Source organism: Brienomyrus brachyistius, unplaced genomic scaffold, assembly GCF_023856365.1.
Source record: "Brienomyrus brachyistius isolate T26 unplaced genomic scaffold, BBRACH_0.4 scaffold32, whole genome shotgun sequence".
Taxonomy (NCBI): domain Eukaryota; kingdom Metazoa; phylum Chordata; class Actinopteri; order Osteoglossiformes; family Mormyridae; genus Brienomyrus; species Brienomyrus brachyistius.
The window spans coordinates 1551617-1577581 of NW_026042307.1; the positions used below are offsets into that span (position 1 = coordinate 1551617).

At 45.6% G+C, this 25965-nt stretch overlaps 1 protein-coding gene across 1 annotated transcript in view; it reads right to left on the reverse strand.

The window, feature by feature from the left end:
• Positions 1 to 25965, reverse strand: part of LOC125721156 (gamma-aminobutyric acid receptor subunit beta-1-like) — an 85558-nt gene that overhangs the window by 42525 nt on the left and 17068 nt on the right. The window contains exon 4 of the mRNA XM_048997182.1: positions 6000 to 6220. Coding sequence (XP_048853139.1) covers positions 6000 to 6220 — 221 coding nt within the window. The remainder of the gene's footprint in view (positions 1 to 5999; positions 6221 to 25965) is intronic.

The following is a 25965-nucleotide window of genomic DNA, read 5'->3' on the forward strand; positions in this document are numbered from 1 at the left end:
CCTGCGACCATGAATAGGATCAGCAGTTACAGAGGATGGATGGATGGACAGGTTGGTCCTAAAAAAATAACTCTAGGACCAGAAGAGATACCTTTATATACATTGTTGCAGGGCTGTGCAGAGACTTTTCAAGTGGAAGTGCTCGACCAGTAAACTTAGCGAATCGGGGTAAATTGGTCAATCTTGCGTGATCATTGCTAATCGAAAACGGACAATTGGTAAAATCTGGCGACCTGGGGAATGGGTGGGGTGTCCCTCAGTAAAATCTGAAATGGGGTTTCTCTAGCGCTATATAATAATCATGTCTGTTTTCACATATACAGTACAAAAATATATGACTGGCACTCTCTCATTTGCGGAATAGGGCTGTTACCCTCTACTACATACCGTATGTGGATATAGGAAAAGGATCGATTGAACAAATTCGTCCACTTTATCTTACTCATGAGGAAAATACCCTTTTTTTGTAAAAAAAAAAACTGCAAGCCTTATGAGAGGATGAGAGGACAAAAAATAACACTTAAAAGTTTCTTGGAAAGCTAACAAAAAGAAGAAAAACAATAGGTGAGCTTACACTGAAAACATTTGTAAAACCCAGAGGACACGATAAAACAGAAAGGCAGGAAGATGATGCAATTATTTTGGTGAGGAGTCACATGCATTCTTCGTTCTTATATATTTAGAATGACTTTTGTTATTCATTATAATGACAAAGGACATGGGGTTCTTGCCATAGGCTCACCTGGGCAGATGAACCAGTGAAATAGTCTCGATGCATGTTATGTATCGTAAGCATGCATTTACATATAAAGCGAAAGCAGCATACCAGCTCTGTGCAGTTTTCATCCCAAAGGGCAAACACGCAGATTGTTACTCACATTGGCATATCCTTTATATCTGATTACTTTTTCCAACAGAAACAAATTCATCCAGTCTGTCCGAGGTAATGAAAATCATCTAATGACATCATGCTTTCAACTGTTCTGAGCTCAGTTTTTTGTGTAGATAACTGAGAATATTTGGTGGGAGCTGTGAATGAGGTCACCATGCCAGATCTTCACAGCATCCTGTAATCCAGTAACAGGAATGACCGGGGGGTTGCCAAGTCACATTTTCCGGAACTTTCTACCAAACCCCAGACAAGGTCTGCCGTAATACACGGAACAGCTAGCTAAGTTCTGTGCCAGTTCCAAAAATAAAATAAATAAATAAAACAGAATGAACAGAAATCATCATTGCATGGAAATACACCATAGCCTTCGCCTATTGACAATGCCATTGAATCTTGTCACGGCCATTAATTTTAATGGTGCCCTCACCAAGTAGGGATGCAAACATGCCCCTTCTAGCATGCATCAACCAAAAATAATCTGAGCAGATTATTAGCCTTAGATTTAAAACTTACATTTTAAAGGTTACGTGAGTCTTGACGAAAATCAGTGTTAAATACAAATATGAAATGTGCAAACAAATTGGACTCATTGCATTATACATTTTATTCAGCACATAATCAAATCAGTGTGCTAGCAGTTTCTTGATTCTCCATATTTGATTTTAGCTAGTATGTGCCAAGTAGTGTTGGCAGGAAGCAGAGCTGTGTTTTGAAAGCAAGCCTGGCCATATAGCAGTACAGTATCGTGTTATAAATGGTCACCCTGGCTGCGATTCAGTACTCAGCCACCCTCGCTTGTTGCTCTTAATGACATGCTGTGATTGCTGATTACATGGCGTGCTAATGCTCATTTAGTAGCGTGAGTCCTCCGGGGCTGCCTAGCAGAGATAAAGCAAAAACATCCCTGATTGACGGTGTGGTCTGCGGATTCTTCAGATTTTCAGTCTCCATGAAGAACCTCAGAAAACCTTCAAATCAATAGAAGCATGAAGATGTACAGCTTGTGAAAGCAGGCCGACTCCTCTTATCCCAGCGTTCACAGGCTTCTTCTATTGATTTGACACATTTCTCAGAAGGTTCATTCTCTCAAAACAACTGAAGCGGCAATTTGAGAACTTGACTTTGCAAAACATACTGTACATTCTGATTGATGTAATTCACTTTGTTAGCTTCGTCCCCTTTATATCTGTGTATTATGCACCATACAAACTTGTAGAAATTTAAATGCAATCCAATGTAGCAACATGCATATAACTGGAAATTTTCTTAGACTACAGATGACTCTAGGCTTTTCTCCCAGGGGAAGCAAGGTGAGAGAGCAAAACTACTGTCATTCATTCAGAAAAATTCATTTGCAAACACACACTCACACAGATTTGCAATTATATGTTTGTGGGGACTCTCCATTCATTTCTATGGGGGAAACTCTCGTCAACATGACAACCTTAACCCCTACCCAGCCCTAACCATAACCATAAGTAAGCAAACAAAAGACTTTGGGAGTTTTTACTGTCAAATGTCAAAATAACAGGATTTTATTACATTGTGGGGTCCATTTTGTCCCCACAATGTAATATAAACCTACTCTGCACACACACAGAAAAAAAATATTAATATAATTTTATTGAACTTAATATGTTAACATTTTAATCCTGTATGGGGTGCGATTGCAACCCATGCACCCCAGGTAAAATTGCTGGTAAAATGTCTTGGACTCAGAGAGTTAAGAACTCTCTTATAATCATGAGTGCATATGTGCTTATACCTGAAAGTATCAGATAATAAATAGATAAATATATGTTCATTAGGTTTGGCATCACTGGTATTCAGTTTAGGGACGGCATGGTGGTGCAGTGGTTTAACACTTTTACTTCACACCTTTGAACCCTGTACTCAAGTCCCCGCCATGACTGCGTGTGTGTGAAGCTTGCATGTTCTCCCTTGGGTGCTGAGGTGAATTGGAATTACTGCATTGCTGATAGGTGTGAGCGGTTGGCATCTCATCCTGGGCTGTTCTGTTCCTTGTCCCCATAGGCTCTGTACCCTTGTAACGCCCAATAGGATAAGCAGGTACTGAACATGAATGTTGTTCTTTTGAAGGTGCTGCCTATAAAGAGTGCCTTGTTTAATTATGAACTGGTGTTGTACATTCGTCCATGTTCTGTAACTGCTTGTCCTGTTTGGTGGCAGAGGGGCTGGAGACTATAGGCACAGCATCTCTCAGGAGTAGCCAGAGGAAGCACCCTGAGAGAACATGCAAAGTCCACACACATCAAGCCGTGGCAGAGGATTGAATGCCGGGTGTGGAGGGGTGAGGCGATGGCGCTAACCACTGCGCCAGCATACCAGCCCTGGGATTATTCAGGTTTGCAAAAGCATGGGCATTAACATAAAAAATAAATAAAATTAACATTTTGGAATGCTGGGATATGTGATTTGTGAGCATTGAACTTAGTGTGAAGTGTCAAATCAGCTGAGTAACCAGAAGTCAGAGTATTTATATCAAAGAGACCAAAAATAGCAGCCTTTGTCTTAACAGTAGTTTCCTTTCGTGGTATTTTTCTCTTACACAAACAAGTGGACTCGGCACGTAGCAGCTAGAATATTCCTTTCCTATAACAAGGCTGTTTGCGCTCATTCCACCTAGCTGCAAGGGGTTCCCGCCCACAGGACCCCAAGCCTTATCTCTGTCATTGATACTCTGAAGCAAATGATTCGCTATAGCTTTAATTAAATTTTACAGTCCGGCAATCGTGGATATCAGAGGAGTTACTATTAGCAATAGCTAGCACAGATTTTACAGGAATCAGATAAGAATCTTACCTGGACTCAGTTTAAAAAAATATATATCAAATTATTTTTCAGAATGTGTATGACAGCAAAATGTCTGGAAAACAGATTAATTCGAAAAGAGTAAAAGACATATAAAACATTTGAAACACTACCTGTCATTGTTGGGGTAGCACACAGAGCCATGATGGATCACAAACCTGGGATCTTCAGATCAGTTGGGGGGTGTGAGATATATCTTCACTGAATAGTACTGACTAAAACACACAATTATGACAGCTGCAGACTGTTATATGACTTTTCCGTGGATGAGAATCACATCGTTCAAAGGATAATTAAAAAACGGAACCCTGGCACTCAAGGCAGGCACGATTCTCTATAGGAGTCCTCATGAACGACCCACTTAATGCCCCTCCCATTCTGAAACACATCATTAGCATCCCCCAAACACACATTTGTAATGCTGCCAGAATGGAGCGATACACCGATACATAGAATAAATTGACATTTTTAGCTCTCAAATGCACAAACCTTTTGAAAGGGATGACATCTTTCACTACATGTACATTTATATCAATACAGGCAACTTGTCTTGCTGTTTAAATTACTCGCACATGAGAAAGTATGCTAAATTCACATTACAAGTGCATGTGTGGTCTCAGATTTCTATCATACTGCTATATTATATTGAATGACTATAGATTTTCTTGCTTAGAAATCGATTCTTTCTGTAAGTAGCTAAATACTAGGATACAAAATTAAATTTTTACAAATATTTTCTCCCAAAATATGTTATTTTTGACTTCGTTCCACTTAATTTTGTATGACACCTGCTATAGCTTGTGCCTTTCAATATGCCACAAGGTTACTCCATTTTCCATGTTCCTTCTGCCTTGTTAAGAGACAAACCTCCAGCCTCAATGTAGAAATAGATGAGCTAACAACGCAAACTGCAGAACACATAGCGGCTCATGAGATAAATATTTAAACGATCTTAAGCATAAGTGGCTAATACATCTCAATTCTGAGAGCTTATTTAAATTAGTCAATAGCCTCGGGGGCCCAATATCTGAAGAGAAGACAGCAGGGTACAAGTCAAGGCTCTGATGATGAAATAGGTCAGCAGACCTCAGACGTATGTTTAATCAAAGCTCATGGGAACATAATCTCACTTGCAGGTCCAGACCTGTTTGGATCTGCCTGTAAAGAAAAGGCTGACAATGCGAAAAATTAACATATGGAAAAAAGAGAGAAACTCTATTCTGCTACAAGTGTTCCACCCATCCATCTTCCATAATCACTTCTCCAGAACATGATTCCCAGGATGCACTGAGCAAAGCAGCAGGAATGCCCTGGACTGGATGCCACGTCCATCATTGGGCACCAGAGTTGGGTAATTCAGGTCTAGAGAATAAAGTCCAGACCAAGATTTTGTTTCAACCAACCAGTTGAGCATGAAGAGTCAGAGTACTGAACTGGTTGGTTGAAACAAAATCCCGGTCTGGACTTTTATTCTCTAGACCTGAATTACCCAACAGTGCTGGGCTCACACAAAATTACACAATGGGCAATTGAGAGACACTAATACATCTAACTACATGTGTTTCCCTGCCAAAGGAGATCTCTGCAGACCTTCCAGCCCTGCGCACTCGGGATTTTAAAACCCCGCAGGTAAAAGACTATACTGCCACCCAACTACACTGACCCTAAAATACATATATAACTCAAGAAAACTACATAACTTTTCATCTTTAATAATAATCGTTCCCATGGCATTTTTTACAGGATAGTATTTTTATTTGTCTGAAAGAAAGATCGCTCTTGCAGGAGCATCCACGCTAACGATGCGGGGGTGGTGTGTGGGTTAGTACTCTTTGTTGCAGATTAATTTCACCATTGGGCATTTAAATATGGGATGTTTTTATGGATAAAGCATCCACTAAAAAATGCAACATATATATAAAATTGTTGCATGTATACAGTAGTTCCAGCCGTGTTAGGTGTATGGAAAGGAGGATGCTCAAGTTATAGGATATTTATTCATCAATCCCTCTTCAGGTACTGCAATCCAGAACTATGGAAATTGTATAGCACTTGCTCCAATACTGCTTACACTTGTCCCTGGGTTTTTATTGGGAGCTTAGCCAAGCCACACTTATGCCAAGTTGACTCTTTGACAGCTCTATGTTTTGTAATGTGCTATTAGCCATCAATGGAAGCAAATGTTTGACAGTCATATACCAATAGTACTACATCTACCGGATGGGGGAGGATAGAATGAATGGATGTCACTCAACAAGAAAACAGTAGGACTCACCGGAGGCCATAGAGCACGGTGCCATCGGGGTGCAGCCGAATCATGCGGTTCTTTACTGTCACGCCATGCACAAAGGACTTCTTGTCATTGATGAAGTACGTATCCGGCACCCACAGCTGATCAGCCACACGGTTATCCAGGGTGAGGTTGAGAGGGATCCCCGTGTAGGATAGACGCTTGTCCCGCCATGACTGCTGGAAGTACATGGTGATGGTGTAATCCTGTGGAGATACATGTCATAAGCTATGGACTCAACAGGTTGGGTTCAAGGTCAAGGGAACATTTATACATTGGAAAGGCCTCTGTGGATATTCACAGTCAATACAGATGGGCAATAAACGCATCCATGCCTACTAGCTTACAGCATACATGGCGGACCTTCCTAATTATCTTTTTCAATACAGTTTTTTTATTTTCCAAATAAATAAGCTTGTTTGATATTTATTATATCAAATCATACAACATCAAACCGGTTCCTGTGCCGGCGATTCCCGCAGCACGCCCCGTGGTTCCTGTGCCGGCAGTGCTCGCAGTGGCCCCTGGGTTCCTGTGCCGTCGCTTCCCATTGCGCCCCCTGTGGTTCCCGACCAGGCGGTGAATGCTCCGTCCCCTGTGGTTCCTGCTCTGCCCCTCGTGGCTCCAGACCCTCCTGCTCTGCCCCCCGTGGTTCCAGACCGTCCAACTCCAGTTCACCAAGTTCCTGACCCTGTTCCCATGGCCCCTGTCCCCAAGGAGGACCCTGACTGTCGGACCATCGCTCCTCCTCCCTTAGTGGAGATGGAGGAGGAGCTTGAATAGGACCCCTCGGGGATCACCCTAACTACCCCAGTGACATCTCCTCCTTCACCAGCCCCGCATGGCAGGTCCCGGCTGGGTCCCTGCCTCTCTGTGTCCCGAAAAGTGAGGGGACAGGTACGTAGAGGTCGGGTCCCACCCGCCCAGCCCCCTGGCTCGCCCTCGTATCCCCTGGCTCAGCCGTTGCCTGCGGGTCCTCCGGCTCCTGCTTAGCGATCGCCTGCGGTTCCCTTGGCTTCTACTCGGCGGTCACCTGCGGGTCCCCCCGCTACGACTCGTCGGTCACCTATGTTCACCTGCCGCGGCTTCACCTCCCTCCTCACCCCCTCTAGAGTCCCCTCCATCTTTCTCCTTGCCCACTCTGTCTGTCCCTCTGCCTTCCTCCTCAATCCCTTCGGCATCCCCTCCGGCTACAGCCTTGCAGTCGCCGAGGGTCCCTCCTCCTCACGATCGCCCGTCGCACCTGCGGCTTCCGCTTTTCGCCAGCCAGGGTTCTCTCCAGCTCCCTCTTTGCCCCCGCCATTTTACTCCTTGACTCCTCCTTTTGTGCTCCCCGTGTTTGCTCCTCGTCACTCTCTTTCACCCGTGTTCACGCCTGGTCCCTTCGTTCCTCCCGTTGGTGTTTCCTCTGTATGTCATTTTTTGTTGCCCTTGTGTTTGTCTGCGTTCCCTGTGGTATGTCAGTTCTTGTCTGGTTCTATCATGAGCCACTTGTCCGATCCTCCTGTGTACCACGCCCCCCTCATTAACCCCGTGAGGATTCCCTGTCTTTACCAGCTGTTTCGAATTGTCTTCATTAGTTCTGTGTATTTAAGTCCACATAAGAGTATGTTTCCCTAGTTCTGTCATTGTATTGTTCTGCTGTTTGTTGCTCAGGCCCCTTCGTTTGCCCATTAAATCCCTTTATTTTACCCCCGTCTTTATCTCTTTTGCCTGCTTCCCCGGTCCGTGCCCTACAATCCATGACAATATATTTTAGGAAATGATATCTTTTTTTGCACCAAAATTGATTGCAAATAAATGGAAGAATGATTACATTTTGCCTATTGAATGTAAGAATTCAAAAAGTATTTGATGAAATCATTACCACCTCACAAAAAAAATTATATGGATGTAGATCTACACCTGATCGTTTTTTTGAGACAAATCACAGTATAATTGTCACAGCAGCACTAGGTGGCAACAAAGGAAGGCAAGGGCAGCTGTAGGAGACACTTGGTCATGTGAACCCAGTAACATCACTTCAAGCGATTTCACTGATGCAGACAAATTTCCAATGTCTGAATAAAATCATGAGTTTTAGCTAAAGTTGTGGCGCACTACTGTCATCTTGGTCATTTGGTGTAAAGCTGCCCCGCGCTACTCTCTATAGTCTTAGGTTCTGTAGGAACACAAACCTCTATCCTTCTGTGACTGCAGATGGTCTGCTCACGTGCTTTCACTTTGCTCACAGGCAGATCCGTTTCCTCTACATAGAAACATTTGGTTAATCTTTACTTAAAGCAATATAATGCACTATAGATACCTTCATAATGCATTATAATGGTCGTTATAAGAATTAACGATGCTTTGTACTGCATTATAAAAGTATTCATAGTGCATTAGAGTTGAGAGCCTCATAAAGCATTCATAATGCATAATAAACATGGTTATAATGAGTTATGCCTTTTTCTAAATATTTATAGACATGTTTATTATGCTTTATGAATGCACTATAATGTGTTATAAATGTGTTCATAGATTCTTATAGGCATTCATATAAAGTGTTACCAAGCATTCTAGTCTACTACCTGGCTAGTCTACTAGTCTGCCAAGGTGCAAGCACACCTGCTTGTTAAAGGGAAAAGGAAATGAGATATTTGTTTATAGCATGTTACGCCTCAAACTCACCCGTGACTAATTCTGAGACTTAGTACAACCTTTTTGGACCATGCGCCAGACGCTGTGACAATTTTTTTAACTAGCAAAAGTGGGTTGGTCACACCATAAGTGAACTTGTGCCATGCACTTCAGACTGTGCACTTCTGATCATTAAAATAGAGCCATATATGTTTAAAAAACACTAGAGTATTCCCTTAAATTGATGTTTTGCTTCAATGCAAACATTGCCTCACTGAGGAACAAAGGTGTATCAATACCTTATGTACAGATTATGGCTTGAAGCCAATAACAAATTATAACATAAAACACAGCGAAGGTACTGAGTGGGTGGTGTGAGCAAACAACTGAAAATCACATTATCTAAAATGTATTCAAAGCTCAGCATCAGCAATAACATCATGTCGAAATGCTAGTTTCTTTACGTGACTTCCTGTATACAGGCCTGTGTGTACCTTCTTCAGAAATGTTTTAACAGCAGTATGGAAACATTAAATATAAACAACTGCATGTTCCCTTTAGACTACAAATACAATACTGCTTTTCTCAAAATGTGCAATTCAACTTGCGAAATTCTACGTGCTTTTTTTGAGGACATTTTTTATAAATTTGTGATGTATCACGTTGTTTATGGTAAGGTTTGCGCGGAATGTTGTGGGCATGACAACATGTCTGGTCTTATTTTCTCTCTATTCTGTTCTCACCCAGTCACTGTATTTTCCCCCGAGCCTTTGCATTATTAAGTAAAGGCTAGCTAAGATCCAGAGATGGAAATTTCAGGTCCAGAAAGTAAAAATCCAGACCATGATGTACTTTCAACCAACCAGTTGAGCATAAAGAGTCACAGTCACAGAGTACTCAACTAGTCAGTTCAAACAAAACCTTGGTCTGGACTTTTTACTCTCTGGACCTGAAATTTCCGACTCTGCTGAGGTCTATGGAAGTATGGCCGAGTTACTCCGATCACTGGGGCAGTCAAATGCACTGAGAGAAAAATGCAGTATAGTTTCTTTTCTAGTGTCTGTTGTGCATATGACATGTGATCTCCAAGGCACAGACCAGCAGACAACATACACGGACGAGCGGAAAGCTGTGATTAATTTGAAAAATTGTAAACGCTGGCAAATATTGCGGAGCTCACATGATTTTCTGTTCATTTCTGCAATCACAGCATCACTAAATGCTAGAGGAACTGGTTAAAAGATCGGAGCTGGTTGTAAAAAAAATATAAATGACTTTCTTCTGCAGAAAGGTTCAGCTCCACATTAAATTATGAATGACTCTGAATGTCCATGAGTCTTTATCCAGGAGTTTGAGTCAAGTCTGATGTCAATTGGGAACATGGTGCCAATCAAGTCAGAAGTCTTTTTAAGTTTAACTCAATTAGGAGTCACCTACTGGATTGTCCATCTCTGAGTCAGGTGGTTTCATCTTTAGCGCGTTGATTGATTCCATCCATCCCTAGTTCCCTGCAATATGTATGGTTACCCACATTGTGCCTATTTCTCCTTGTAAAGGACCATCTTTCTCCTAAATAAGGGTTCTGTTCCCCGGTCAGCCAAGCTTAATATATATGTTCACCATTATGACCAGTGACAGTTAAAGAATATAGATAGAACTGGTGGTGGAGCCAGATGAAGAGGGTGGGTCATGCTGTAAGGATGCCACCTGGTCCCTGACATGTCCAGAGGGAGAGGGGCTCCGGGTAAGGTCTCTGACATGCTGCAGTGATTATATCTCCCAGCTGGCTTGGGAACGTCTCCCAGAAAAAACCAGAGTGTGTGGTTTGCGTGCAGGAAGTCGAATCTGACCTGCTTCACATACTGCTACAGGGACCCTCACAAGTAAAAGTGGAAAAAAGAAAATTACAGCGAAGGAAGAAGATGAAGGGTGTAGAAAAGAGGTTTCAGGCTAAATGCTTTCTCATGTGGTTCTGGGCAGAAGCACTGAATGCACTCTGTTATGCATTCTAGCTACTCCATCGCATCTAACAATAAATCAATCTGCTGAATGAACAAATACTGAGCTTTTGAAGCATTGTCTTCTTTAGCAGGCATCCTTTGAGACAAGCTTGCACTGACAGAGATGCTAAAAGAGACAAGAAATTGGATTAATTGCAATTACAGAAGATTTAATTATCAAAGACGGTTCTGCGTGTATCACTGAGTAGGAAATTACTGCATCAGTGCTGCATAACTAATGTGTTTTCTATCAGCAGGCTGCTAACAGTATCAGACTGTATCCTTTGAAGTCCTTCATCAGTTTAAGTTAATGTTCCCTGGTAATGTAAGCTGTCAGCAATATCAGATAAATTGAATTGAAGATGTTCATCATCTAACCTTTTAATGCCCTGACATGACTGTTATTGATTAATTAGAAAAGTCTTTCTGAGTAATAAAGGCCTAGCATGAACATTATGATGTACTTATAATAGAATACAGATAATAATTTATTATTAAAATTATGCATCAATAACACAGAAACCTACTTAATATTATGGCCGTAAAAATTACGAAATAATAATTCACAGTACAATAACATAAACTGAGCCTTAACCTGACTTTAATAACCTTTAATTTCGACCATCCCTGTAGAGACTGATCTCTTTAATTAAGGCTGTAGGCTACAGATTCCACAGGTAGGTTATTTTTCTTCTCGGGACGCTGCTCAGCATCAGAGGTTGGTAGATGGGTAGCTGGAAAGATTATTTATCTTAGTTGCAAATTATTTTAACAGATCTGTGACAAATGTTTATGTGAAGTGTTCAGATTTCGAGATTTACTTGTGAAATACTTTTCCACCTGTTTCCTGGATTGTGCTTAAAGGAAATATGCAATAAAAATATTTTTAAAAACAATATATAAGGATGAGTAAGAATAAAATAATAAATATGGCTATATAAATTAATTAAAATAAATTAGCTGAAAAAGAGACAATACAAATAGTGAGCAGAAGTGTGATGAAAGTCTGGCATGGTGTAAAGTGACTACAGTAGCATGTTAGCTGTAGGAGTCCTTAATCAATAAAATGAGCATAATACCAAACTCTAGAGATAATGTGTCAATTGTTTTTCTTGGTAAAAGGAACCATGAAACCATGAAACTTTGGATTACTTAATGGGTCATATTCATCCGGTGTAGAACTTGGATTAGATAGATAAGAAAATATTAAGATGGATAAGAAAAGATCTGATGGCTAAGAAAAGCTACCACAAAATGATAATGTCACGATCCGGAAATACTGGAGACGGCGATCGTGCGGGAAACAGGCAAGGGAAACCAGGTACGGGGAATAACGGGGTTTTATTGGAGTAACGGGGACTAGGGAACATCGGACAGGGACTAGCAAACATCCACAATGACGGACAAGGGTAACAGGCAAGACCAGGACTTAAAACAGGACAAGACTAAGCAAAGTAATCAGACAAGGCTGGAGACAATCAGGGACGCACACGCGGGTAATCAGGGGGTGTGGCACACACGAGGAGCCGACGAGCCGGGTCATGACAGAACCCCCCCCCAAAGGCGCGCTTCACCGGGCGCGCCAGGGAGGAGGCGACGAACGGGACACAGGAACCGGGACCGAGAAAAGAACAAAACTAACGAGAGACCGGAAACAGGACAGAGGCACAAAACATAGCGAGAGACAGAACGTAAGACACGACTCGACACAGGACCGGGAAAGCGGAGAGACAGACCAGGAAGGGAGAGACAGGAGGGACAGGCGGGACACTAGGAGCGGGAGTGCAAGGAGGGAACATCGGGAAACGAGGAGCAGGAAAGGGCGGAACAGACGGGCGAGTAACAAAAGCAGACGGGGCAAAGACATGAGGTACGAAGGCAGAGGCATAGGGCGAGAAGGAGGGGGTACCAAGGGGAGCCCGAGGGAGCCCCAGCGGGCGACGGGAGGCAGCCGGAGGGGCCGCAGGCGGCCGGGAGGCCGGAGCCGGAGGGGACCCCGGAGGGGCCGAGGAGACAGGGCGAGGGACCCGCGGAGGGGCCAGGGAGGGAGCAGGAGGGAGCACCGGGGAAGGGGACGAGGGAGTAGGAAGGGGCCAGGGCGAAGGCCCGGAGGAGGGGGGAGCCGCAGCAGGCGGCGACGTCCGGGAAAGGGCCGGAGGTAAGGGCCCCGCAGGCGACCGAGGAGCCGCCGTCGGGGAACCCCCAGGCGACCGACCAGGACCCAGAGAGGGGAGCGAGGCAGGGCGACGAGGCACCGGAGAGGGACCTGCAGGCGACAGCCGACCCGGAGGGCCAGGACCCGCAGGCGCCAACCGAGCCCCAGCGCAGGCGAGGGAGGGCGAGCCAGGGGGCAGGGCGGGCGGGACCCCAGCCCTGCGTCTGTGTCCCCTTCCCCTGCGGGACACAGACAAGCCGACCCTAGTTCGGGGTCGATCTCGCCGGGGCGAGGGACAAGGGGTTACGAGTTCTGTCCCCGAGGGGTCCCATTCCAGCTCCTCCACCTCCGAAGAGGGAGGAGCCAAGATGGAGTTGTCCAGGACCACCTCGGGGACTAGGACAGGGACTGGAGCTGCTGCAGGCGGAGGGGGGCGCCTCTGGAGCTGCTGCAGGCGGAGGGGGCGCCTCTGGAGCTGCTGCAGGCGGAGGGGGCGCCTCTGGAGCTGCTGCAGGCGGAGGGGGCGCCTCTGGAGCTGCTGCAGGCGGAGGGGGCGCCTCTGGAGCTGCTGCAGGCGGAGGGGGCGCCTCTGGAGCTGCTGCAGGCGGAGGGGGCGCCTCTGGAGCTGCTGCAGGCGGAGGGGGCGCCTCTGGAGCTGCTGCAGGCGGAGGGGGCGCCTCTGGAGCTGCTGCAGGCGGAGGGGGCGCCTCTGGAGCTGCTGCAGGCGGAGGGGGCGCCTCTGGAGCTGCTGCATGCCGCCGGGGCGCCGGGACAGGAACACGGTCAGGTCGCCGGGGCGCCGGGACAGGAACACGGTCAGGCCGCGGGGGGGGCGCCTGCCCGGGAACTGGAGCGCGGTCAGGAACTGGAGCGCGGTCAGGAACTGGAGCGCGGTCAGGAACTGGAGCGCGGTCAGGAACTGGAGCGCGGTCAGGAACTGGAGCGCGGTCAGGAACTGGAGCGCGGTCAGGAACTGGAGGTGGCTGCAGTGGGGGCGCCGGCCCGGGAGCTGCAGCAGGCGGCTGCAGAGGGGGCGCCTGCCCTGGAGCTGCAGCAGGTGGCTGCAGTGGGGGCGCCTGCCCGGGAGCTGCAGCAGGCGGCTGCAGTGGGGGCGCCTGCCCGGGAGCTGCAGCAGGCGGCTGCAGAGGGGGTGCCTCTGCAGGAACTGGAGCGCGGTCAGGAACTGGAGCGCGGTCAGGAACTGGAGCGCGGTCAGGAACTGGAGCGCGGTCAGGAACTGGAGGTGGCTGCAGTGGGGGCGCCGGCCCGGGAGCTGCAGCAGGCGGCTGCAGAGGGGGCGCCTGCCCTGGAGCTGCAGGTGGCTGCAGAGGGGGCACCTGCCCTGGAGCTGCAGCAGGTGGCTGCAGTGGGGGCGCCTGCCCGGGAGCTGCAGCAGGCGGCTGCAGAGGGGGCGCCTGCCCGGGAGCTGCAGCAGGCGGCTGCAGAGGGGGCGCCTGCCCGGGAGCTGCAGCAGGCGGCTGCAGAGGGGGTGCCTCTGCAGGAACTGGAGCACGGTCAGGAACTGGAGGCAGTGGGGGCGCCTGCCCTGGAGCTGCAGGCTGCTGCAGTGGGGGCGCCTGCCCTGGAGCTGCAGGCGGAGGGGGCGCTTCCGGAGCTCTCCGGAGCTTGATCAGCCTCCGGAGGTCCTCAGCCATCCTCTCCAGATCTGAATACGGGGATTCTGGAGTGAAAGAGGCGAAATCCTGCCCCAGTTGCACTGCGAGCTTTTCCCCCTCCGGAGGGCCCTGTGGGGCCGGTTCTCCCATCACCCTCCAATACAGTCCTTGGAGGGTGAAGTACCTGTCAGCGAGGATCATGGGTGGCGGCGGCAGCGAAGATGGCTGCGCAGGCGGCGGCGGCCGCCCGGGAACGGGGTCCGCCGGCAATGGCGGCCGCACGGGAGCGGTGTCCGCCGGCAATGGAGGCCGCACGGGAGCGGTGTCCGCCGGCAATGGCGGCCGCACGGGAGCGGTGTCCGCCGGCAATGGCGGCCGCACGGGAGCGGGGTCCGCCGGCAATGACGGAGGGAGGTCCTCCGTACGGGCGATCGCCGTTCTCCTCCGTCTCCCTCGCAGGCGCCTGGCGGTTGCGGGAGGCGGCGCGATGTCCGTAAAAACGGACGGTGGAAAAAAGGCTTCTGGCTCCGGGTAGTGGAAGGGCTCCTCGTCCTCGTCCTCACTTGAGAGCCAGTACTTCCACGCAGGATCGGGGACGCGTGTGGTCGGCCCCCGGGCTGGAGGTAGGGCAGGTACCTCCCTCTCGTCCTCCGCCGGAAGCCAAAGCCTGGAGAGCGAGCAGGCGCCGAGAGAGATCGGCTCTTGAGGGAGCCTCTTCCTTTCTCTCTGCTTCTTCTTTGGGTCCGTCATTCTGTCACGATCCGGAAATACTGGAGACGGCGATCGTGCGGGAAACAGGCAAGGGAAACCAGGTACGGGGAATAACGGGGTTTTATTGGAGTAACGGGGACTAGGGAACATCGGACAGGGACTAGCAAACATCCACAATGACGGACAAGGGTAACAGGCAAGACCAGGACTTAAAACAGGACAAGACTAAGCAAAGTAATCAGACAAGGCTGGAGACAATCAGGGACGCACACGCGGGTAATCAGGGGGTGTGGCACACACGAGGAGCCGACGAGCCGGGTCATGACAGATAAAGCCTAAATAACAGCAGATCATGTTGCATTACAATGGGATGCCTCCTTTATTAAGAACAAATACCTTTGCAAAAAGAAGTTTTTTACAAACCAATTTACCAGCCTAACTTTTTTCACGAACAAAATCCATATGTTTACACTAACGTATGTATGTAGGTGCACACTGTTCTCTCCGAAATGGTACTAATTAATTGATTTTATCGTTTGTAATATGTCTAGTTCACATGGATGTCTGATTAGCATGTCAATAGTATCACTGCATCCGTCGCACCTAAATGAACAGGTTTCCATCATTCATTTAATGGAAATCAATTCATGTTAACAGAGAGTGCATTCCTGGCAACTGGATTCAGTAGCTCCAGCATTACTTGTAACTTGTCTTATATTAACTAGTAACAAATTTTTTGTTCACTCACCTATGCAAAAAATGCGTCAGCTGCATGGAGTTCCAAGATATGTAAAAACTTCTACAGATCCCCCTGAAAATTTCAAATGAATTTTTATTTGGACTCTCATCCAATTCCCCTTCCCTCTGCCCCACCCCCCTAGCCATAAAACCATGCCACAAGAATTTCATTGTTATACAAATAACAATAAAACTTGAAACTTCGTTTATTGATTTTTGATTCAGTTTCTGCTTAGTGAACACCCTACCCTAACCCTAATCCTAATCCTAACCCTAACCCTTTCTCCTCCAGTTCTTTATGGTACACGGTGGAATGCATGGCTAACTAAAAGAGAGCCTGATGCAGCAAAGGAACTCGACGCTAATGTTTCGCCTCTCATTCTCCTGTTCCATGGCTTTTTCTGATCTGCATCTAGAACACCATCTTTGAAATGTCTGTACAAGAACATTACCCTAAATTTTAGTCTTCTGTAATACATACACATATATATATATATATATATATATATACTGCTTGCCAGCAATACACCACACGACAGCAGGGGGCGATCATCACCACGCATGCTGACAATAACCTTGATTGTTAGCCACAAGGAGTGCCAAGAGGATGTGGCAGGCAGGTGATAACTGCCCCAGCTCAGAGGGCAGGCAGTGTTCCCTTTCCTGGCTTAAAGCCCACACTAGAAAGAAGGTGAAAGAGAGAGGAAAAGGGCGAGCTGGCTATGCACATGTGCATATCAGAGGACGGCCACCCCGAGGGACTGCTGCCTTCTGACTGACCCTTCTGTATATTTTTCCCTTAATAACCTTTACCTCTGACAAGGTATTTGCCTGCACAGTAATTTCTCTCACCTCCGCACCCTCCACACTAACACCCATGTTATAGCTAACTGATTTCAGTCATACATTTATTGACAGCATAGCTTTCATTCGTCCTGATCAGCCACATACATAAAGGCTGCTCAGTCTCCTACTAACAGATCGCAGAAGTGAGCCCCGATTTCTTCATTTTGCATCCTTTGCCGTAGCTAAACATGGACAGAACACAAACGTTGGTGTATTGCTAGTTATCTGGGATATTTTAAGTCCTTTAATTAATATATCAGTGGCACTATAAAGAGAATCCATATGTCAAAGCATGTAAAAACCATCAATATTCAGGCGATATCCTCACACATCCCCATGTGATCATTTTTGTGTTTTATGTCATTTTTGCGTTCAGTCATTCATGTCCTCATTCCTCTTTCATACATTTTTCTTAAACCAAAAATGACTTTAAAACTAGCAAAACAAACCTTTACATTAAGAAAACTCACTGGAGACTTCTTGATCAGTTACAGTCCTTTAGATCTGTTTCAGAAAAGGATGTCAGAAACAATATGGTGACTGGGAGAAATATAAGACAGGTCAGTTCAGCTGTGATGTGCACCTCATGAATTTGCATTCAGTTATCTGGCATTTTGCAGCATACAGTCAGAGAGAAGATCATCATGGAATGAAATTTAGAGCTTCACTGGGATAAAAAGCCAAATGTTTCTGTGTGCTACAGGAGGCAATGAGATATTGGGCATCAGAGGAATTTTTCCCAATCCTAATAATTCCTATTCAAGGCCTAATAAAACACCAAAGGCTTATATGACCCTAGTTCCATCAAATCAAATATAGACTGAGGCTGGTGTCACCCAGTCAAAGCACCAGAATCGATTTCCCCTCCTGAATTATAACGAGTGTTGATTCCCCAAAAGGGGGACAAGAGCACAGCAATAACTCATCCATTATGACAGGAAAAAAAACTCAAGTGATTATAGCAATAACAGGCTATTCAATTAGGCTAATTGCCATAGACTTGCCAACACAAAAGTAACAATATAACAATAAGATGGTTACTGGTTCAAATCCCTATAGTTACACAAATGTGAGAATTGTACAAAAGTTAAAGAATAATGATTGGTTAATGAGGCAGTTACACTTCTTTGGAAGTGGTGTGTATATGTGTATATCTACATAGTGAACCCTTGCGACTGCACCCTTAAGCTAGCTATACAACGTACATAAATACTTAAGCACCCATGACCCGCTCAGGATAAGCAGGTGGAAAATGTACTAGATGGGAATACTTAAGTAAAGCACCTTTCAGATTAACCATGAAGATGCATTATATGCACCATAAGCGCGCTGTAACAAAAGGACTATTCATTCTGATTCATTCTTGATTTGAAATTTTGCTTTACATCTCTGACTACAAACGTAGGTGTAAATTGCCTGTAGAAAATGGTGAAAATGTGTGAAAGACAAGGACAAACCAATCAGAGGAAGATGAAGGCCCAGGTTTGATCTGCCAAATTAGCCACCTGAGGCCCAGAGAATGGCCAGCTGGCAGCTGTTCCTTCAGATCGGGTAGACGGCTGGGGTTAATTCCTGTTAATCACATGACATTGCTGCCCGGGTGCATGCGGGACTGTGAGTGTAACCAAATGGTGAATGGCACTCTGTAGCGAGCATTTCATACGGCTTGATGGAGCCACTGAGTGAACAGGGGCAAGTGGTAGAGTGCAGGTGTGTGTTTAAGCGTAATACACACACAAATGTTCGGAAACAGCGAGAATAGGTTGATCTGTTTGTGATAATTTAATTTGCTATGAGGTTTCAATTATGGAAGTGTTGATGCAATTCTTGGAAATTGCGCAGATTTGCTTTTCAGGAAAGTATAACTTTATAGTATAAAATTGTAAAATTTGTTTTTGTAAAAACAGTCCTTGACCAAAGCCCTTAACCCCCAATTGGCCTGGCAGATCTTGCCTTCTCAAATGTACACCTTTTTGGATAAAAAAAAAAGTCTAAATAAAAAGACATAGATAAGGAATGTAAACCAAAATGCAATATTGAATATTATGTAATATCTCATAATATAATAGCATTCGCTGTTCTCTAATACGATTCAGCGTTTTTGGACAATGCAAATACTGCCAATCAAACTAAATTTCACCTTAGTAGAAAGCAGAAATGGCCACAATCCTCCCAAATCACTGTTTTTATGTCCCATTCTTATGGGAGCGAGCAAAATTATGTCTCGTATTCAGGTGTGACTAACATCATACATCTCATTTAGATGACGCAGCCCCGCATAAGCATGCACTGAAATACAGAAACACACTTTTACTGAAAGGTCATAGCCGGAAAAAGCTGGCCGTGGCATTGTGCATTCATTCTGCCTTTCTGCTGACTTTCCTATTAAGGTAGATATGGATCTGGCTATGTGTGGGCACTGTGTGTGGGGACTATGTGACCCCCCCCCCCCCCCCCCGCCCCCCAAGGCTGTCCTGTTCTGCTTCCCTGCTTCGTCCTGCCTGACCCCGGACCCCCACCCCCTACCCTCAGCTCTCCCTACCCACGTCACAAGGCTGCATCACACATGACAGCAGGCCAAAAACACCTGAACATACTCTGTGATTCTCTTACTAAGGGCCGCATGCACAGAAACGTACAAATGTATGTTTGTATGCATAAACATCCGTAATACAAATACGTAAATGTGCACAAACGTCAAATTCGGAAGCACAATGTAATAAATGGCAAATAATGTCACACCTTACCGCAGTAAGTGATAAAGGTTATTATGTTTCTGAATGGGCATTTTCATCATAGAAGTTTATTACTTTATGTGCACTTACGACTTAAGAGCTGCTGCACATACACTGATGCTCAATCTACATACACATGCATAGACGTCACACAAAATGTGCAAGAACAAGTCCATGAAATCCAGGTTCATTATTAGAAATTCCTATGGTAAATATTTGAAGTGGCATACTTAATATACATACCATTATTATTATCACTTAAAATCATGAAATCATCAGTAGTAAGTGCAAATGATACATGTAAGTGTCCTTTAAAATAATAAGCATGATAAGTCTAAACTTTGTACAGTTATTTCAGGGTTGTAATTAGCAATATTTCTTATTTTTGAAGTCTGTATTAAAAATGACAAATTGCGAAAGCTGCCATGAGGTAAAAATATATAAATCAGCATACTTTATACTGTACTTTTATCATTTCTAACACAACCTCAGTTTATACTAATATTGCTCTGACTGAAATTTTGCCCAGACATAAATAATAACTTAGAATAAACTTTTTCAAAGAAATGTAAAGAACCTTGGGGGAACCATATGAGGACATGATTCTAAGTTTGAAATGCACTTCACGCCCAGAAAGAATGAAATAGGAAAAAGGTTATGGGTAAATAAAGAAGGAAAATACTAAGGAAAATACTAAGGAAAATACTAAGGAAAATACTAAGTCCTGTTTTTCTTTTGAACTGCCTCGTTCAGTCTCCAAAGGCAACCACAACACGACGGAGAAATGAACACATGCTAGCTGGCAGATAGCTGAAAGCCGGAATGCCCCTCCATCCCGTCTATGGTCGTTCTTAAGATTGATCCAAGCAATTGGGAGGAAGAGCCACCCAGCTCGCCTTGGCTCGGACAGGAAGCAGGAACGAGGCCCAGTGGAGTGCCAGGCAGCCTGAAATGTGTAGAATATGGCGAAGGAAATAGAGCAGAAGTATCAAAGGTGCCATCAAGAGATAAACGGATTTATGTCGCTCCTGAAATACAGCTGTGCCAACTAAGAAGACTTCCAGGACTATTCACGGAGTCCAGGAAGTCCTACCATACCATAGTGTGGTCAACAGGATGAAGGCCAAGACGGACTCAGTGGAACGTGTCTGTTCAACAGCACCTCCCCAAAACTCAGCGTCTGCCTGCCAACTATGAAAATGTCAGTGGACGACACTTAACTTTCTCACCGTGCATTCTATTCAATCCAATGTATTTTTATATACTGTAGCACCTTTCACAACAGAATTGCCCCAAGATGCTATGCATGGGTGGGTTGCGATACATTACTTATCATTAAGACAGAATAATACAGAAGAAAGAAAGAAAGAAAGAAAGAGAGAGAGAGCAAGAGAGAGAGAGAAAGAAAGAGAAACTAGTAATCATTTCTTCCGTTTTCTAAAAAGTTACTGATATCTGGTTGGATGGCTACATGAACTTCAGTTCCCAAACTTCTCCTCAGGGGCACCTCAGCCGTTCCATGATTTTGTTACATTTCACCAACAGCTCAATTAAACAATTAAATATATTGGTTTAAAAAGTCAGTGACAGATTGACTAGCTGTATGAGGTCTGCTAGTGGCCAAGTCAAAAAATACATGGCTGCACTGCAAATACTAGGATGATTTTAACAGAGGTTCTGAAATGGCTAAGCTGACACACTTTGACAGGCATAATATCATAGTTTTACACCAACACGAGGATAATCTAAACATTATTTTCTTTGCCTGCCGAAGACCTTGCACAGTACTGTATATCAGCTAATAAATAAATAAATGTTCATTAGGTTTGATGTCACTGATATTTGCTTTAGGGGTGACACAGTGGTGCAGCGGTTATCACTACTGCCTCACACCTCGGGGACCAGCGCTTCACCTATGGCTCCATGTGTGTGGAATTTGCAGCTTCTCCCAGTGTGGTTGTGGGGATTCCTTTGGGAATCCTGGTTTCCCTCCAGTACTCAATGAAGAGGTGTCCTGGACAGCAAATATCCCATCAATAGATAATGAAATGTATCAATACTGTTTGGATTTTCCATATCTCTCTCAAGTATACACAAGGCCATTGAGTTGCTGGTGAGTTCACACCCACTAAGCGGTGGCCTTGTCTATACTAGGGTGTTCTGTGTAACTCTATAGGCACTAAATACAAGCATCATTTGTTCCTCGGCACGGTGGGGTTCATTCCCTTCTGGCTTCTAATGGCCGCTTGTGGGATTTGGAACATAGCTGAACGAGCTCTTTGAACAGCAGGTTTAGGCTCCACCCCTGCCGGTCCTCCAGCCTGGAAGGACAATCCGGTCAAAGCTTCTGCCACCTATGGCACAGACAGCCAAGTCGGACATGGACGCAATGCGGCCGCATGGCCGGAGCCACCTGTCACAATTCCTCGAATGAAGCCAGTTGACATACTTTCTGTTTCCTTCATAAGAGGTCAAAGTCTTTCATAAATAAAATACTCTCAACTCTTTGAAAAATTATTTGTACCATGGCACTGCTGAATACATGAATCCAATTGGTCGGAAGGTGTTCAGTAATTTCCCCGTATTCAGCTGTAGTGCCAACTAGGAGAATCACAGTAGTGAATCAAAGCACGGTTATATTCTTTAATTCTAACTAATGTTACTAACCTCAAACTATAAAATCAAAGCAACCGCTATAAATCACTTGGACAACGCCAGTGCTTCAGGCTAAGGACCAGGACCTGTGGTCAGTGATTAATTGCCAAAATAATTTACTGATGAAATGAATTTATATTCCAGTCATACCTTGCAGTCTTGCAGGGGTGCCATAAAGGAAGTGAAAGTTAGGACATTTCCTAGGGCCCCTGAGTGACAGGAGCCATAAAAAATTTGGAATATAATTGGATTGGTCTGGGTTGGGGGCCAAATATGATATGCCGTCATGGGCCCTAAAATCTCTACTGGCAGCCCTGCAGTCCTATGTAAGCTGCCAAAACCAAATGACATGCAAGTCTGGTTTTAATAATCAATAAACACTATGAAAGTCGGGTTTTATCCATAACATGGATCCATTACAGTTAAAAACCAAGAGGTTCATGAATGAAACAATGGCTGAATCGATCAATCCATCTTTTATCTGTCGCTTATCTGGGGTTGAGTCACAAGCAACAGTCTAAGCAAGGATGTCCAGACCTCCCTCTCACCAGCCACCTCCTGCAGTTCCACCAGACGAATACCTAGGTGTTCTCATGCCAGTTGAGAGACATGATCTCTCCAGCATGTCCTGGGTCTGCCCTGAGGCCTCCTGCCCATTGGACATGCCCAAAACACATCCCCATGGAGGCGTCCAGGAGGCAACCTAAATACACAAGAAGGGGCCATCCCCAAACTGTTTCCACAATTATCCAAATTATCCAAAATGGCTTCAAATGCTGAAGAGTTCCTTTCAAAGAGGCCAAGCCAAACCCCTGAAAAACAACCCCACACCATAAGCCCCCCTCCACCAAACTTTACACTTGGCACAATGCAGTCAGGCAAGTACTGTTCCCCTGGTAACCACCAAACCCAGACTCGTTCATCGGATTGCCAGACAGAGAAGTGTGATTCGACACTCCAGAGCACACATCTCCACTGCTCTAGAGTCCAGTGGCAGCGTGCTTTACACCACTGCATCCGACGCTTTGCACTTGGTGATGTAAGGCTTGGATGCAGCTGCACGGCCATGGAATTCTGAGGCCACCAAACTGAAACCTCTCTGCCTCTTTGCTACATCTATTAATTCTACCCATAAAAGTTATGAACAGAATCTGTGACAAAGGCCAGCCCTGGCAGAGTCCAAAACCCAAGAGGAACGAGTCTGACTTACAACTGGCGATGCAAACCACATTCTCACTCTGTTTATATAAGGACCTGATGACACACAACAATGGAGCCCGTACCTCATACTTTTGAAGATCATTCCACAGGATCCCCAGAGGAACATGTTCATATGTCTTTTCCAAGTCCACAAAACATGCTTGGGCAAACACCCATGAACCCTCCAGTATCCTTGTGAGGGTGAAGAGCTGGTCCAGCATTCTGCGACCAGGACAGGATCCACATTGCTCCTTCTGGATACAAGGTTCCACGAATGGGTGAACGCTCCTCTCTAGTACCCCAGCATAAACCTTCCCAGGGAGGATGAGGAGTGTGATCCCCCTGAAGTTGGAACACATCCTCTGGTCCCCTTTCTTAAAGATTGGAACCACCACCCCAGATAATCTAAAGGCAATGTCGCCGCAATGTTGAAGAGGCATGTCAGCCAAGAAAGCCCAGCAGCATCAAGAGCTTTCAATCTCTCAGGCTGAATCTCATCCATCCCCAGAGCATTACTACCTAAGAGCTTTTTTGACTACTTCAGTGACCCCAGCGCTACAGCTAGGTAAGTCGCCCTCTGAGTATTCCTGCTCTACCTCCCCCAAGGAGGGTAGATCGTTGGGATTCAGGAGGTCCTTAAAATACACCTTCTACCGCTTGACTATACCCCTGTTTTAAGTCAACAGTTCTCCATCCCTGCTGTAGACCTCATGGGTAAAGCGCTGCTTCCCCCTCCTGAGTCACCTGATGGTTTTGCCAGAAACAGCACCAGCTCCACACTGCCTACTCAGCAATGCAGTCCTGGAACATGGCCCATTCAGGGTCCATGTCCCCTGGCTCCCTCGGTATGCAAGAGAGATTCTGCCGGAGGGTTGCGTTAAAGATCTCCAGAACAGGGGCCTCCACCAGATGCTCCCAGCATACTTCACTATGTGTATGTATCTACCAGGTTATCCAGCATCTTCCCCCACTTTCACGTAGTGATCAGTTGACAGCTCAGCTCCTCTCTTCTCTCGAGTATCCAAAACATGCAGATGCAGATCTGATTACAAAATCGATCGTTGAAATGTGGACTAGGGTGCTCTGGTGCCAAGTGAACGCCCTTATGTCTGAACATTATGGACAAACTGTGGTTAGCACAGAATTCTGACCTAATTCTCCAATAGAACAGTGGAGTCCCCAGAAGGGGCGCCTTCCAGCACCCCTTCAAAGATCTCCAAGAAACCTGGATACTCTAAACTGGTGTTCAGTGCATACACACAGACAATAATCAGAGCTCGCCCCCCCAAGTCAAAGTCAAAGGGAAGCGACCCTTTCATTCACCAGGGTAAACTCCAACACACTGGCACTGAACCCGGGGTACTATAAGTAGACCCACACCTGCCCAACATCTCTCACTGAGGGCAACTACAGACTGGAAAAGAGCTCAAGCCATGCGTTGAGGTGAGCCTAACAATATCTAGTTTCGCTCTACCTCTTGCACCAGCTAAAGCTCCTTTCACACCAGAAAGGTTATATTCAGTGAGCCAAGAGCCAGATTTAGTAGCTGACGATCAGTCCACTGAGGCCACTGCCTTCAACTGCCACCATACATTGCACCCAACCCCCACAGCTCTCCCTGCAGGTGATGAGCCCACAAAAGGGCAGATCCATGTTACCCCTTCAGGGTAACAGGAGTTTTTAAAATAAGGCAGGAGCTCACCTTTGAGCTCCTGCTCCAGTCCTGGTTCCAGGGTAAGGACCCAGTTTCCCCAATCCGTGCCGGATGACATCATCCATTACATTATTCATTTTACTTAGTCTGGCCGCTCACCTAGGATTAATTTGCCTTGGGAGACCCAACCAGGGGCAAATTCCCCCAGCAACACAGCTCCTAGGATCACAGAGGCAAACATATCCCACCATCACAATAAAGTCGCAATTCATGGAGGAAGCTAAATATATATAAACCTTAATTCTTTACTTCCACAGTCATCCATTTAAAAATGTATAATGGACAGCTAGCATTAGTCCACTTATACCACAGTTACTACACATTTGACTTGTATATTTACACTTAAAAACTGGCCTTTGGGCTGAGCAACAGGAAATTTCAAATTAACGACTGGTTTATGATCTTAGCTAAACATACAAAAACTAGCAAGTCATGGGCATGGCCATAATCCAGTTTCACCGAAAGAAAATACCGAAAGCAGCATACCATATTACTGTGATACTGTCCAAGTTAATACTACGGTAAAGTACTAGTCATTCTGTTAAAAAAATATGTTTGCGGTTCGTAATTGTGAAAACAACATCTTCAAGTAAATAGTAAGTAAAATTTGTAAACAATGTGCGTGGTAATCCTGGCTAAATGCAATTGAAAGTCTTACGTAACTCATTGAAATTTACTGAAAATAGATACAGCTCTGGGGGTGGCATGGTGGTGCAGTGGTTAGCACTGTAGCCTCACACCTCTGGGACACGGGTTCGAGTCTCCGCCTGGGTCACATGTGTGCGGATTTGCATGTTCTCCCCATGTCGTCGTGGGGTTTCCTCCGGGTACTCCAGTTTCCCCCCACAGTCCAAAAACATGCTGAGGTTAATTGGAGTTGCTAAATTGCCCGTAGGTGTGCATGTGTGAGTGTGGCCCCCCATCCTGGGTTGTTCCCTGCCTCATGCCCAATGCTTCCGGGA